Source organism: Pteropus alecto, unplaced genomic scaffold (assembly GCF_000325575.1).
Source record: "Pteropus alecto unplaced genomic scaffold, ASM32557v1 scaffold210, whole genome shotgun sequence".
Classification (NCBI taxonomy): domain Eukaryota; kingdom Metazoa; phylum Chordata; class Mammalia; order Chiroptera; family Pteropodidae; genus Pteropus; species Pteropus alecto.
Window position 1 is genome coordinate 62,903 of NW_006431288.1, and position 14,286 is coordinate 77,188.

A 14,286-nucleotide genomic window follows, 5' to 3' on the forward strand; every position below is an offset into this window, starting at 1 on the left:
AGAAAAATTGTTTATATTGTCAAAAAAAAATAATGGAGCCACTTTAAAATGGAGCTGGAGCTGCCATGCCAGAGGAACTGCCTTCCGAGTCTTACACTTCAAACCTTTGGAATGTTAAAACAGGGCAAAATAACTTTGGACTTGGCCTAAGGCAATACTGTGTCCCAAAGAATTGTTTGTTTGCAAAGATAACAAGAAAGCAGTTATTATGGCTACTGGACTGATGACTACCAGACTGAAAATTAAAATCATTTAGAATTAGCCTCACTATGTTATCTGCACCAATACAAACACCTTCCTTCTATTGATGTAATTGTTCCCCTTGCCTTTCTCATAAATACCTTCTGCCTGTCTCCTAAATGCAACATCATCTGGGCTTGTGTCTGAATCAATGCTTCCTAAATAGCTTTGCTTTTTTATCTCAAATAAATGCTTATTGCCTCTTACTTTGAAAAGACTTTTATTTTTAGGTTAACAAGATTCACTGTCTCTCTATATTTTTTTTTATTTTTTATTTTATTTTATTTATTTTATTTGTTCACTGTCTCTTTAACCAGTGGTGTACAGGGTAAATCTATAACTGGCTGCAGGAGAGGGGGCCCTGCCTGGAAGCATTTGCAGATGTCTGTGGTGCACATTAAGGGTCAGTAAACTGGACATCTATTTTGTAAACAAAGTTTTATGGGCACACAGCCACATCCGTTCATTTACATACTGTCTACGGCTGCTCTGCACTATGATGGCAGGGCTGAGAAGATGCAACAGAAAGCATCTGGCTCACAAGCATCTGGTCCTTAACATTTGCCAACCCTGCTGTAAGGGTCCCACCATGGCTGATTTTAAGCCACCAGGCTGATAGTCGGAAAGAGCTGCACAGTCAGCCATCAGGAGTCACCTTCAGCTCACCACTGTCTTTTAACTCTCGCTATTCTAATAAGAAATCACTCTTACAAAAAAATTCATCGTTTCTTCCATGTCCACAAATCCAAGTCCACAAGTCTCATGTTACTGAACTTTTAGTAACAATCAAGGCTAATGACCACTTCCCAATTCTCCACTCTCTCATTCCTTGGCTTCTGAGATTCAGCCATCTCACGGTTTCCTCCTAACTCCGCAGTTATTACTTGCTCTCCGTATGCTCAGCCTTCTCTACCTTGGAGTTTCCCAAAGCTTAGTCCTAGGCCTTCCTCTCTCCTCACCTAACACGTTTTCCCTAAGCCTTCGGTTTTAAATGCTATACATTTGCCAACAACTCTCTACCTTGACTCTCTGGTCTGTATTCTAAACCCATATATCCTACTGCCTATTGAATATCTCCACTTACGTGCCTCAAAGGCAGCTCAAACTCAGCACATCCAATATTAAACTCATGATCTTCACCCTCATTCAAGTATGAACCATCCTTCACAGCTGCCTACCTCAATAAATGGCATCTTCGTCCTCTTGATATAAATCTAGCAAAGCAAGGCTTGACAGCAATCTTCCTTCATTCCCATATCCAATTAGTAATCAAATCCTGTGGCTTTTACCACCTACAACTTTCTTAGATTTATCCATTCTCTCAACCTGGGCCCAGATTATCTTCCCTGCCACCACTGACCGATACTGCTTTCTCAACCTGGAATGCCCTTCCCCTCTGTCTGCCTAGCTCCTTTCTAATCACCAATATTTCTGCTCACATACTCCTTCCTCAGGAAGGCCCTCCCTGACTGACTGCAGACTACACCAATGACTCATTATAACTTCCATCCTTCCTGGTACTTTTCCCTTACAGAATGTATAAGTCTGTTATTTCATTTGAATGACTATTTGTTGCCCAAACCAAACCTTAAAACCCACTAGGGGAACACACTGTCTATAACTTCCAAACCATTATATCCCGCAGCACCTAACACAATGCCTGATACCTAGAAGCTACATAAATGTTGTAAGAATGGATGAATCTACTGCTTGCATAACCTTCTCTTCACAGATCACTTGAGTTAAAAAAAAAAAAAAAGGTTTGTGAATCTCCACAGGAAGTCAACAACTTGATTTTCCTCTTATCACCATCACCAGGTAACAGTCACCAAGTTATTTCAGGTGCACATTACTACAACTTACACAGAAAGTGGAACTTTATAAACTTAAAACAAAAATAAGGATCTTGTTTCTTAGAAATAGCTTATTCAGAGCTATTCAACATCTTGTTGCACATTATCCTCAATAACAAAGCCCATTTTTAGAAAAGAAAAATAACATGACTACAAATTAATCAAAAACCATAGGTATGGTAAATATAAACACTGATTCTATTGTGAAATACCTCTGCAGATTTAAATTTAGCCAGTACCAGTCGCATAGTAATAGAAGGAATATTCTACCTCAGCCTCAGCCAAAATCCAATGGAGGCGGAGGAGAAGGATGAAATGCAGACCGTGAGTACCAAAGGGGTCTTGAAGGAGTCTTTTTCTGAGCAAAATAAGATTTAACACTGTCCTTTTCAAATTTCTACTGAACTATACCACTGAATAGAAGGCAAAAAAAGTTTACAGGAGAAAATGAGAGAATAAAAACCTAGTGTTATGGGTAGGTAGTATGAAGTACTTACCAAGCAATTTCCACTGCTGGGTTTTCTCTTTGAATTCAACAAATGGAGAGAAACTGGAAGGTACAGCTGCAAGAAATGGGTTACATAAACAAGCCACACAGGTCAGAGTGCTAAACTCAGAAAAACCGAAATCCCTGAGCTCGGAAACAACTTCTGAATGTTTCATAGTGAATCAAGATAGCAGAGACCTCCGAGGCATGGCATTATGCAAAGCCACAGTGGTTTTAACCAGCAAAGCTGTAGTTCGCTATGAGAAATAATTACACATAGGGAGAGAAAACATATTGACCTTACATAAAAAAGTACCTTACCACGACTTTCTCCAGCAAGATATTGCAGGGCTGGTAACACCAACTCTGCCCAGTTGGGGGCCGCAGAGAACCAGCTATTGAGGGAGCTGGCAGGAGATGACTGCCAATCCAAAACTCGCTCCTCTAGCTGTGGAAAAGTAAAGGCAGAACCCAGTTAGTTTTCCATACTGCACCAGCAATCCCACGAATGTGTCCGAGCAAGCTGGGGTGTACCTGTCCAGTTTGCCCAAGCCACAAAGCAAGTTAGCTGCAGGGTTCTGGGAAGAACCCAGAGTTCTGCTTCTTAAGCCATAGACCATTAAAGATTTCTACAACTTGAAAACTTTGATGTACATCCGACTTTTCCAAAACTCTTACCACAGGAAGGCTAGACTGCCCCTCCAGTAGCAAGATCTCTAACAGAAGAGAGAAGAAGCTGGATGATATTTCATTGATTCCAAGGCAAGGTTTGAGGTCTTCAAGAGGCCTAATGAGAGAAAAAAATATAAGAACAACAAAAAAGACCAAGAACACATCCACAGATTGGTTTAAGCCCTCCAAGCCTCCTGGCACCCATAATAATAAAAAAAATACTATACACTTTCTCTAGCAGGACCCCCGGGACTCAGGACTTACAGGTTCAGCACAAACCAGATCACACCAGGCACCAGTATTGGGTACAGCCCTCCGCTAAACCTTTCGCTCTTGAGCAGTAATCCCTGTTGCTCACTTACTCCTCCTTGATAGCCTGCACGGCCAGCGGAGATGGAGCCTGTGAGAGAGGTGCAATGCCTTCAGTACTGCTCAGGGGCTCAGCCAACTCCTCTGTCTCTGACTTGATCATTTTTATTTTCTTCTTCTTCTTTTCCTCTTTTTCCTTAATCTTTTTTTTAAGGACAGCCAAGTCGTATAGGGCTGTGAAGAAAAAGCAACATAAGTCACAGAACTGCATTTTTTCTACATCCGGGAGTAAGGAGTCTTATCAACATATTATTTTCCCAAAGCCCACCAATAAAAGAAAGAAAAGTCTCAATAATAAGACATTTAGTTTTTTTAACAAACCCAATGAGTGATTTACAAATTAATACATTAAGAAGTCAAAGACCTGTCGTTGTGATTTTATATTCATTTTCCACCTATAAATCCATTAGAGGCAGTAACAATAGGTTACTGAAACAGACACAGGATCAACTCCAGTTTTTTTATACAATGGTCAATAAAAATCACCTCAATTACTTAGCTGCTCCTAAAATACATTAAAGGTTCTTAACGTTGATTCTTATCCCAATCAAAAACTCTTCTCTAATTTCATAAACATTCTATGATTTCATTTATTTTTGCAACATGTAGACAGGCTCATATAATTTAACACCATAGTCAGATGATGGCTACCTACAGATGATGTCATTTACCTGCTAGAGAACCTTTCCTGCCAGCATTTACTCGAGTCATGATGTCATTGAGAGTCAGGTCTCCTGTCAAAAGGTCCGGGTGATCCTAGATGCGATATTCAAATATTTACTATTGAAGCCCAAATACAGAGCTAAAACTGGAGGCTTTGCCAATTTACCTAACAGATAATTAGCTGTTACCTGCACTTGAGAAAATCATGTTGAATTAAAAACATGCAGAGATTAAAACTACTGCTCCTCATACTGGGGCATAGAGAACCCAATCCAAACTACTGCATGGCATTGATAGTCTATAAAGCTCTTTTGCATTCCTTATTTTGTGTGCTCTTCAAACAATCTTAAGTAAGTATCATTCTATTTCCCAGTCTGAAAATGAGATTCGGAGAATTTAAGGGATTTGCCCAATATCACAGTAAGTGGAAAAGACAGAGAGAAGTCAGTTCTGATTTCCACCGTGGGACTTCCCATCTCACCGCTCAGCCTTAGATGGACCACCTTTCCTTCCTCTACTATGCGCTCTGGCTTGGCTGCATTGGCAGTACCTCAGTTCGGTGGAGTAACAGAAACAGTAAAAAGTGGGAAAGTACAGGATCTGACTCTTGGCTCTGCCACTTACTAGCTGCGAGGCTGAGGACAAGCTCCTTAACCTCTCTGAGCAGTGGTAAATGGATATGATGATTCATCTACCAGTCTTGTAAAGATTAAGTCAGACACTGTTAAGCATGCCTTATAAAGTCAAAGCATGGGTCTTCTTATCACATCTTTGGTGTTTACTAACCTCTCTGGTTGCTCCTGTCCTCTAATAATGAGAAGGAAAGGGAACAGAAATTAAGTAGTGACTACCTGTATCTTCCTTACCACAGCCAAACCAGATATATGAGACTGAAAACCACTAATGACCATATACACCCTGCCCCCAATCTTACCGGTTGATGTTTCCGCTTCTCATGGTGCTTCTTTAACATTATCTTCAGGTCACTGTCCCCCAGCTCTATTTTATCTGAGAGAAAATGAACCAAACCACATGAACTAGGTCATTCACTAACACAATGCTGAAATTTAAATTTTTCTAGTCATTTGTCATAATCAAAAATTAGTGTTTCTCTGAGTTTCCCTTCTGACTTCTGGGTACTACAAGTATCAGCAATCTTGAAACAGTCACGGGATCAACTCTTCGGAAGTTTTTCTACACACTGGTCAACAGGAAAGACTTAGCTGCTCCTAAAACACATTAAAGGTTCTCAATGTTCTTTGATTCCTATCCCAACTAAAAATTCTTCTCTAATTTCACAGACATTCTAAGAAACTGCTATGGCTCTGGTTACCCCTTGTTCTATTACTGAATCATCCCTTACTGTTGCTATTGTAAGATTCTGCTTTAACCCAAAATATCAGCTGATTAGCTCCTAAGAAAAAAATTTCAAAGCAAAGAGGGCAAAAAAGTCTACCCACTTGTAAAAAAAAGTAAAACTGCACAACAACTTCTCCAAATCTCCTAATTTTAAAGAACATCTTTTTGCTTTCCTGGCAGGTAAAAATTTAGTACCCACTTCCCTCTAAAGGAATTGTCAGGTCTAAACTCGGATTTCCCAGGATGTCGACGGCATCAGCTTGGTTCTCACCTGCAGTTTTCATATCCGTGGTTGAAAGCGTAGGCACCACCCTCAGGGGCACCGCAGGGCTAGGAGAACGTGCTGGAGAGCTCGGAAGCCATGAGCTGAGATCTTCAAAAGAAAATTTTTCTTGTAAATCCAACGTGGCTGTGGACTCCAATAGGGGGGAGATTGGGTAAGTGGCCATTTGGGTTCAACAAGGGTAAGCCAAAAACATGGAAGCCAGGGTTCCACCATTTCTTTCTGACCCTTCCCCAGACGAACTGGAGCACACTTAGGTCATTTAAACGGCTCTTCCAGGAAGAGAGACTTCAACAGAATGATGGGGTCGCATTGCAGCAGGCCAACAGTCACTACTACTCTCCTGTAAGGGGAAAAGCAGTTCTCTCAAGTGGCACAATAGGACTAGACAGGCCTACTGTGGAGAGCCCTGCCATGCAGGGATTCGTCTCAACTACACTCAAGTGCCATTTAAGCATCAAGGGTAAAAAAGGTATATAGTCACACCCCACCTAACAGTAATGTCTTAGTGCTCCAAGATAAGGAGCTCTGGGTCCCACTATCCCCACCCCCACCACTGACAACTGGGATGACTTCTTTGCTGGGGAGATAAACGGCTATCACTGGCTCCAACCAAATAACAAGCTGCTGGTATAATTCCAACACCTCAGCTACCCCAAGTGCCCAAGGACACTCACCCTCTTCATCAGATGACAGGGCTGTGTCACCACACTCCTCCTTCACTTCCCTCAAGACCTTCAAGTAGCGCTGCTGGGCCCGCCACTCCCGCTCCTCAGGAGTGCGGGATGGTGAAAGGCGCTTCTGCCGAAAGGGAAGGGCAGGGCCGCTCCGCCGGGCTGTCTCCAGTAGGTCCTAGGAAGAAGTCAGATGGGGGTACACGCTACCCATCAGAGCGTTTGCTGGTACAATCTCTAAGTCTACATTTTCTTCTCTGCATTGTTTAACAAGCTCAATTTCCTCCCTTCAGATCACAAAGGAAGATGCACCTATATGAATGTGTCCAAAAAAAAAGGGCCTGAATTGATTACACGGGGAAAATTCTGAGTGCTGAACTGCTCCATCGAGAATGAACACTTATACTAGACACCCAAATATTTCCATACTGAAGCTTAAACCACTGAGGGGCAGAAACACTTTGGCTCGAAGAACCTCCAAGCTAGTCCAGCCCCGGGGCCACTGAGCTTGGTGTGCTGCACACCCGTCAGCGCGTTCGGAGGCCCGTGTGCTCTCACACAGCAATCCCAGAGCAACCTGGTTCTCTTAATAAGCCATGAAATCAACTTACTTATCTTGGTAACTACTGAAGCTACAATATTTCATCGATTTAAGAGGTATCTTTTTTCATGTTTTAACATCTCTGAAATCAGGGTACATCTTAAAACTGATCATAAAGATGGTATAGCTTAAATGTATGATGGCTCAACTGCTAGTATTTTTTTCCTAGTGGTTATCTTTTGTATTTTGTACTTCAATCACTTCTTGGAGTTGTGAAATCTGTGAGTTCATGTTTTATACCCAGTTCCCAGCATTACTCACACTCCGAGAAGCCAGAATCTGCTTCAGCAGCCGATGGAAATACTGCTGCTGAGAGTTGAGGTATCGCTTGTACTGTGACTTGAAGCAGAGCTGCCGGTACTTGACCACCTCAGGGTTAAAGTGTCCATCTTAAAAGAATGGAGATACAACTATATATACATCACTCAACATATATTTAATGTGTGCTTAAAATGTGGTAAACTCCTCTAAACTGGAAGACAGTATGGATGATGGGGAAGATAACCTATGTCTATGTGGAGCCTACAGGCCAGTCGGAGGACAGAAAATAAAGAGGTCAATAGATAAATAATATTCAACTCTCTTAAGTACTATTAGGAAATTAACTTGAAGAAACTAAAGAGTAATGACAGTTAAATCAGGAAAGGGATCTCTAAAGACTAATACATAAAATGAGGCCTGATTAGAGCAATTGTAGCAAAATGTTAACAACTGATAAACATAGGTGAAAATTATATGAATGTTTGTTGTATTATTTTTCAACTTCTCTATGTGCTTAAAATTTTTTGAAATGAAAAACTGGGAAGAAAATACAGTAAATGGGAATTTTAAAATAAGAAGTGAAAATGGAGGAAAGGCGGAAGAACAGTATGTGCTAAAGCAGACCCTGAAACAAGGAAGAACTTAGCGTGTTCTAAACCTTAAAGAAATGCTGGATGCCTAAAGCAGAGCAGGTTGTAGCTGAGGAGTGGCACGAAATGATCTGACAATTTCCCTCCACATTCAATAAAAGCTGAGGCCCTAAAGATAGCCTACAAGGCCCTTCATGACCTGTCTCATGCCACCTCTGGCCTCATCTTCCACCAGTCTCCCTTTTGTTCACTCTGCCCCATCCCCACTGGCTTCCACGCTGTTTCCTGAACAGGCCACATATGCTACTTTCTCAAGGCCTTTGTATTTAAAGCTCTCCCTGCCTGCAATGCTTCCTACCAACACCCAGTATTTCCATGGCTTGCTCTTCCCACCTTCGTTAAGTTTCCATTCAAATATCATCTCATTGGAGAAGGTACCCAAATATCGTACCTAAAACAGCTCCTTCCCAGTTTACCCTTTACCCTTTCTTATTCTTGGGTATTTCTAAATACCAACAAGTATTTGCTTACTTATCATGTTTTTCCTTATTAGAATGTAAGATCATTACTGTATCTCCAGAACCTCAAAGACTATCTGGCACATATTAGCTGATTAGTAAACAATGGTTAAATGAATGGAAGTAAACAGACTTGAGATATATTTTTGAGGGAGAAAGATAAGACTTGTTGATACTTTGGATGCTGGGACAGGAAGGGGAACAATGCAGAGGTCAACTGAGCATGGTACCTGGAGATCACTGGACGTGAGCAACTGGTACCACTGCTTCAGATAAAGAGGTCTAAGAGATCCATTGGGACCTATTAGATTTGAACAGGTAGGCTATGATGAGAACTGAGAGGAAGAGATTGAGAAGCTAATCTCAGAAAGCTAAAATAAGGGGGTCAAAGTACAAGGTGTTTCTTTTCTTTCCAACTACCTGAATAGAAGCCAAGGTAACTAATAAAAGCAAACACTTAAAATAGTACCTGACGCATAACTGCCACTATGTAAGGGCCTTGCATACAGTAACTCATTTAATCTTCATAACAACTCCATAAAGAAGGTACTGCTAAATCTTCATTTTACAGGTGAAGTAATTGAGGCATAGAGAAGTTAAATAACTTGCCAAGGTCACACAGCTAATAAAAGGGGAAATCAGATTTGAACCCAGGTAGTCTAGCTCCAGAGTCCAAGCTGTTAACCATGTTATGCTGCGCCTTCTGCGCCTGTTGTAGGAAAACAGGAAATTTGACCTTCAAGAAGTGAGCCAAAAGTTTAATGTGACTGATGCTGTTAAACATATAGAAATTGGACTATAAAAAAGAAAAGAAATTGGACTAATATTCTACTTCTTTGCCGGTGCACTTCTTTAAAGTTATATTCCTTCAGTCTTTAGTTTCCTCAACACCTACACCTCTGTTAAAATATTTGGAGCATGCCAAGTTAAAAAATATTTGAATTATTATTAAAATAATTAAAATAATTGAAACTGCTTTTACTATTCTTAAAGCAACTACCGGAAAATTTTTAATTAAACAATGTGGTTTATGTGCTATTTCTATTGGCCCACAAGGGGACAGGAGCAGAATAACTGAAAGAGATAGCTACAGACACGTTTCCAGAAGTTTAGATAAAGGAAAATGATAGTGGACAATAAAGGGAACAGGTGGTTAAGAACTCCTTTTAGTATGAGACCCCCGAACACATCTACAGGCAAAAAAAAGAGCAAGTGCAATGAATATCCAAGTAGAGAGAATACACAGGACAGAGAAAAAGGTTAACTGAGGAAACAAGGCCCCAGAGGAGGTAGGTTAAAGAAAAAAGGTTCAAGAGCAGAGGTTAATCTTAAACAGAAGGAAAAAAATCCTTCTTCCTCTGAGATAAGTAAAGTAGGTCAGAATGGAAATTAAAGCAGTAAGTTGGGGTGGAAGCTGGAAGTGGGAATTTGGAGTTTAAGAGGAATGATCTTTTCCTTTATGAAATAGGAGGTAAGAGAGTTTGATAAGCATTTGGAACTCAAGGAAAAAGTGAATATTTAAAACAGAATCAGAAAATATAATCAAAGGTAAAAGAATACCAAAAAGCAATGATAGTTTAATTAAGACTGAAAATCATAATAACCATAGTAATACAGTTGTCTTCAGCAACACTGGAACTGAAATGTGATACTGGACTGAGTGAAATATGCAGAAATTCCGGCCTTGACACTCCTTGCTTGTACCCTTACCATACTATCATATTGTTTTGTGGAAAGACATAACAGCCAAACAGACTGTGGTAACATTACATAAGGTCCCTGACATAATCCCTCTAAAATGAAGAGGCTCCATGAGAAGAAACAGTTTATTCCCACCTGAGGCCCCTGGCTTCAGTGAAATAAACCTCTGTTGACCAGAGAGGGGAAGTCCCCTTTAAACTAATAACCAACCAAGATTTAAGATCTTAAACCCTTAAGATAATGAGAGGTTTGAAATGATAAGCTTTTTGGCTCCAGGCTCCACATTTCTACAGCTGTCAAGTTGTCAAGTTTAATAAAACTCAAGGAGATACAATGCTCTTTCAGGGCCTCCTGCCAAAACAAAGGACTGCTTCAGAACAGGGGAGGGGAAGAGGCTTCCCTGCTCCTCTCTATAGACAGAGAACACTCTGACTTAAGAGTAGCTCCAAACCATTTTTAAATTCCCAATGTAATAACTGATTCAAGCAAGGATTATCAATGGGTGCTAAAACCAAAGAGCAAAACAAAGGCTTCTGGGAAATAAGATTATTACATGGTCCCCAAGTATCACTCCATAGCTTGCTTCTTAATTATAAAGAAAAAAAGGTACCCTTACAATCAGTAGGTCTGGCAGACACCTACTTAACCAAGGGATCAAACGTGGCATTACCAACAACGGAAAAACTGACATCATCTGCCTCCTGAGGTGATGACGGAAAAGAAAATAACGTCTCCCATTTAGTATTCCTGGCAAAAAAATGGTTAACCGCAATCCAATCATGAGAAAACAAGACAATTCCCCAGAAAACAGGATGTTTTACAATTCAAGTATCCTACTTAGGCTCTTCAAAAATGTCTGTTTTGAAAGACAAGAGGAACAAAAGGCAGAGGGCCTTAGATACAGGAAGCTAAGAGACATGAGATCCAAACATAATGTATAAACCTTGAATTGGTCCAAGATTTAAAAGGCAACTATAGAGAACATTTGAAAACTGAGAAAATTTATACATGGGATATTCTATATGATTTTCTCAATGCAAAATTTCTTGGGTGTGATATAGACTGTGACTATGTGGGAGAATATCCTTGTTAAGAGATACATGCTGAAGTGCTTGGCGGTGAAGTGTCATTTTTCTGCACACAAGTGTGTCACAGACACACATATACACACGTGTGCATGTAATAAAGCAAATGATAAGGGGTTTTTAAAAATTTTTAAAGACTAGTTATAAAAAGTGCCTCTAGGATGCTAGTAACATTTTATGTGGGTGGTGATTACACAGCTAAGTTCTTATTTTAATAAATCAATGAGTGATACACTCATGATTTATATATTTCCTATGTAAGTTAAAAATGTTATTAAAAAATACACTGGCCAAGGCATCAAAGTATTGCACAAAACCATTCTATTGCTTCAGTATCTGTAAGCAAAAATAAACAGAATAAAATGAAGAAAGGAGTATTCACATAAGTGAATGTGTTCTCACCTTCCGCCCTTCTCAAAAAAAGAATGTTGAACCAGAGGGTAGGGGATGGGGGAAGTAGGGAGGCAGACAGGGTAAAGGGGGTCGAATACGTGGTGACAGAAAGAAATCTAACTATGAGAGGAGAACACAAAGCATAGACATATATATGCCTTATTGTTAAAGTGTACAGCTGAAACGTCCTGGATTTCGTTAACCAATGTCACCATAAAAAAAAAAATGTTATCAAAAAAAGAATGTTGAGCTACGCACCTCGGAAAAGCTTCTGGGCAATGTGCAGAGGGTTTCCAAAGCGGAAGTTCTCCCCACTGAACAGGGCCAGGATGAGCTGATTTTGCTGCTCAGTACTGTCTTCAGGAAAGTGAGGCAGAAACTGCTGGAGGTGTTCGCGCTGAGAGTCACTCAGTACCTCCTGCCACGTTGAAAGGCTGACCACATCAAAGAAGATCTCAGGCTAGAAGAATTAGGAAAAGCAGGAGAAAAGTAAATGAGAAAAATAGGTTTTTTAAGTTTTTTCTGAGTGGTAAAATATCCATGACATAAAATTTACCATTTTATCCATTTTTAAGTGTACAGTTCAATGGCATTAAGTACATTCACACTGTTGCGCAACCATTACCACCATCTAAGTTTTAAAGTTTTTTAAACAACCTAAAATTCCACTGATATTTACTCAATTCTCAAAACTCAGATTAGTAAAGACTACATATAAACCACAGTCTTACATCCAACAGTAAATAATGATCCAGAGGAAAATAATCTCAGTAGAAAGAATCCCATTTGAAAACTTTCTGCCAACAAGGGATATGATGGTAGACATCTGAGTTCAGCTTAAAATGGTGGCAGGAAAAGTTAACATGGGAGTAGAGAACTTGAGGAATTGAGGTCACCTGCTAAGAGTGAGGAACAGCAGGATGGAGTTCATTCCCAACTCAACAATTATATACTGGATATCTTCTATGTGCTAAATACTAAGACAGACTAGTACTGTGTGTATATATACATAGAGAGTCTGGAGGGGAGAATAATTACACAAGCAATTAACAATGTACTTTAAGAAGTACTAGCGGGTTACCTCATGGAAACAAATACATTTGGGTTTTGTTTCATGATTCACAACAAGGGTAATCATTTTAATGTAAACACATAATTCTACTCTTAAAATATAAAACTTCTTTTTAATTGCTGAAAATTATCTTGTTAAAAATAGGGCTTACATCACATTATCAAGTTATGCTGACGTGTTATTAAACATGCAGAACATAGCTTATAATTTCTTTCTCAATCGCCATATTCAGTAGACTACACTTAAAAAAAAAAAAGACAGAAATCGCTCTGGCTGCAATGTACAAAATGAAACAGAAGGGAGGACAAAAGACTAAAAACTTGTAGAGCATGAAAAAGGTTTAGAATAACAGCTATAGGGGAGCTGATAAAGAAGAAAAGACAGTGACAATGTTATAACTTACATCCTCTAGAAGGTCTTCAGGCAGACTAACCCTGGTGCCGCCCAGGAGACAGTCCTCCATAATACGTGCACCATGGCCATCTCCACATGGACCCAGTTCCAGGGGATCCGTCAGCATATGGTCCAAGGAATCCATTATGTTCCACAGGTAATCTAGACAAATATATGCAGTTATACCTTGAGATAGAAAGGCAGAAATCCCAGGGATCTGGTTGACATGCTCCTTCAGAAAATATTCTGGCCCAGAAAATATTCAATCTCAAATCTACTCTTAGATCTTATCCTTACACCCTATCTACAGCTAAACAGCTCCTCTCTCTCCTTTCTACCACTGCATTCTCATCTCAACTTTCAGATGTTATCTAGGTCTCTCATTACTCAGAATGCGTATATAATAACTCTCAAATTTATAGAATTTCTTACAACTTCATTTTACATTTGAGACTCAGAGATTAAAAAATAAACAGATCAGCAGAGTCCATAATTTAGACTTCCCAGGCCAATAATCTATTATAATGTAATTTCTTTAAGAGCTGGGTTTTTTAGCAATTAATTCTGTTCTTTCACAAAAGAAAATTCACTGAATATCCACATCTATTAGTAAAGCTCAGACACTAACAATAAGTTATTTAATGAGGGCCTTTTAAGCATTCTTTCATATCTCATTTAATTCTTAAAACTGTGCAACACAGGATTATTATATCTATTCTACAGATATTAAAAGGAGGATCAAAGTAGATAAGTAACTTGCCCAGCCCCAGAGTTAGGACCAAAACTCAGGTCTGCCTGACTGCAAACCCATGTTCTTAATACTATACACAATACCTTCTGTGTAAACTCTCAATTTAAATCATGGAAAGGACATCTTAATACAACTTTATTAGTCCAAATAAACTCCAGAGGCTCCAAGCACCTGACCAGGACAGCCACTAAAGTAGTGGCCAAACCACCTGATATCTATAACTATAAATATAGTTATATTTATATATGGTCCATCTGATATTTATAACTATATAAATGTAATGTTATTTTTCTCCTTCCTGTTGTAACTGAACACAGCTGG

At 39.6% G+C, this 14,286-nt stretch overlaps 1 protein-coding gene across 6 annotated transcripts in view; it reads right to left on the reverse strand.

Annotated features, from left to right (window-relative positions):
• Positions 1-14,286, reverse strand: part of NFRKB (nuclear factor related to kappaB binding protein) — a 32,544-nt gene that overhangs the window by 16,515 nt on the left and 1,743 nt on the right. For 4 of the 6 annotated variants that reach the window (XM_015597501.2, XM_015597508.2, XM_015597507.2 and 1 more), the window contains exons 3-13: positions 13,225-13,376; positions 12,008-12,209; positions 7,463-7,590; positions 6,604-6,778; positions 5,915-6,052; positions 5,219-5,292; positions 4,293-4,377; positions 3,615-3,795; positions 3,259-3,367; positions 2,902-3,028; positions 2,591-2,656 (exon numbers count right to left, since the gene is read on the reverse strand). In XM_015597501.2, the coding sequence (XP_015452987.1) occupies positions 2,591-2,656; positions 2,902-3,028; positions 3,259-3,367; positions 3,615-3,795; positions 4,293-4,377; positions 5,219-5,292; positions 5,915-6,052; positions 6,604-6,778; positions 7,463-7,590; positions 12,008-12,209; positions 13,225-13,359 (1,420 nt within the window). In that variant the 5' untranslated portion in view covers positions 13,360-13,376. The remainder of the gene's footprint in view (positions 1-2,590; positions 2,657-2,901; positions 3,029-3,258; positions 3,368-3,614; positions 3,796-4,292; positions 4,378-5,218; positions 5,293-5,914; positions 6,053-6,603; positions 6,779-7,462; positions 7,591-12,007; positions 12,210-13,224; positions 13,377-14,286) is intronic. The other 2 variants (XM_015597503.2, XM_015597497.2) reach the window with 1 other exon arrangement.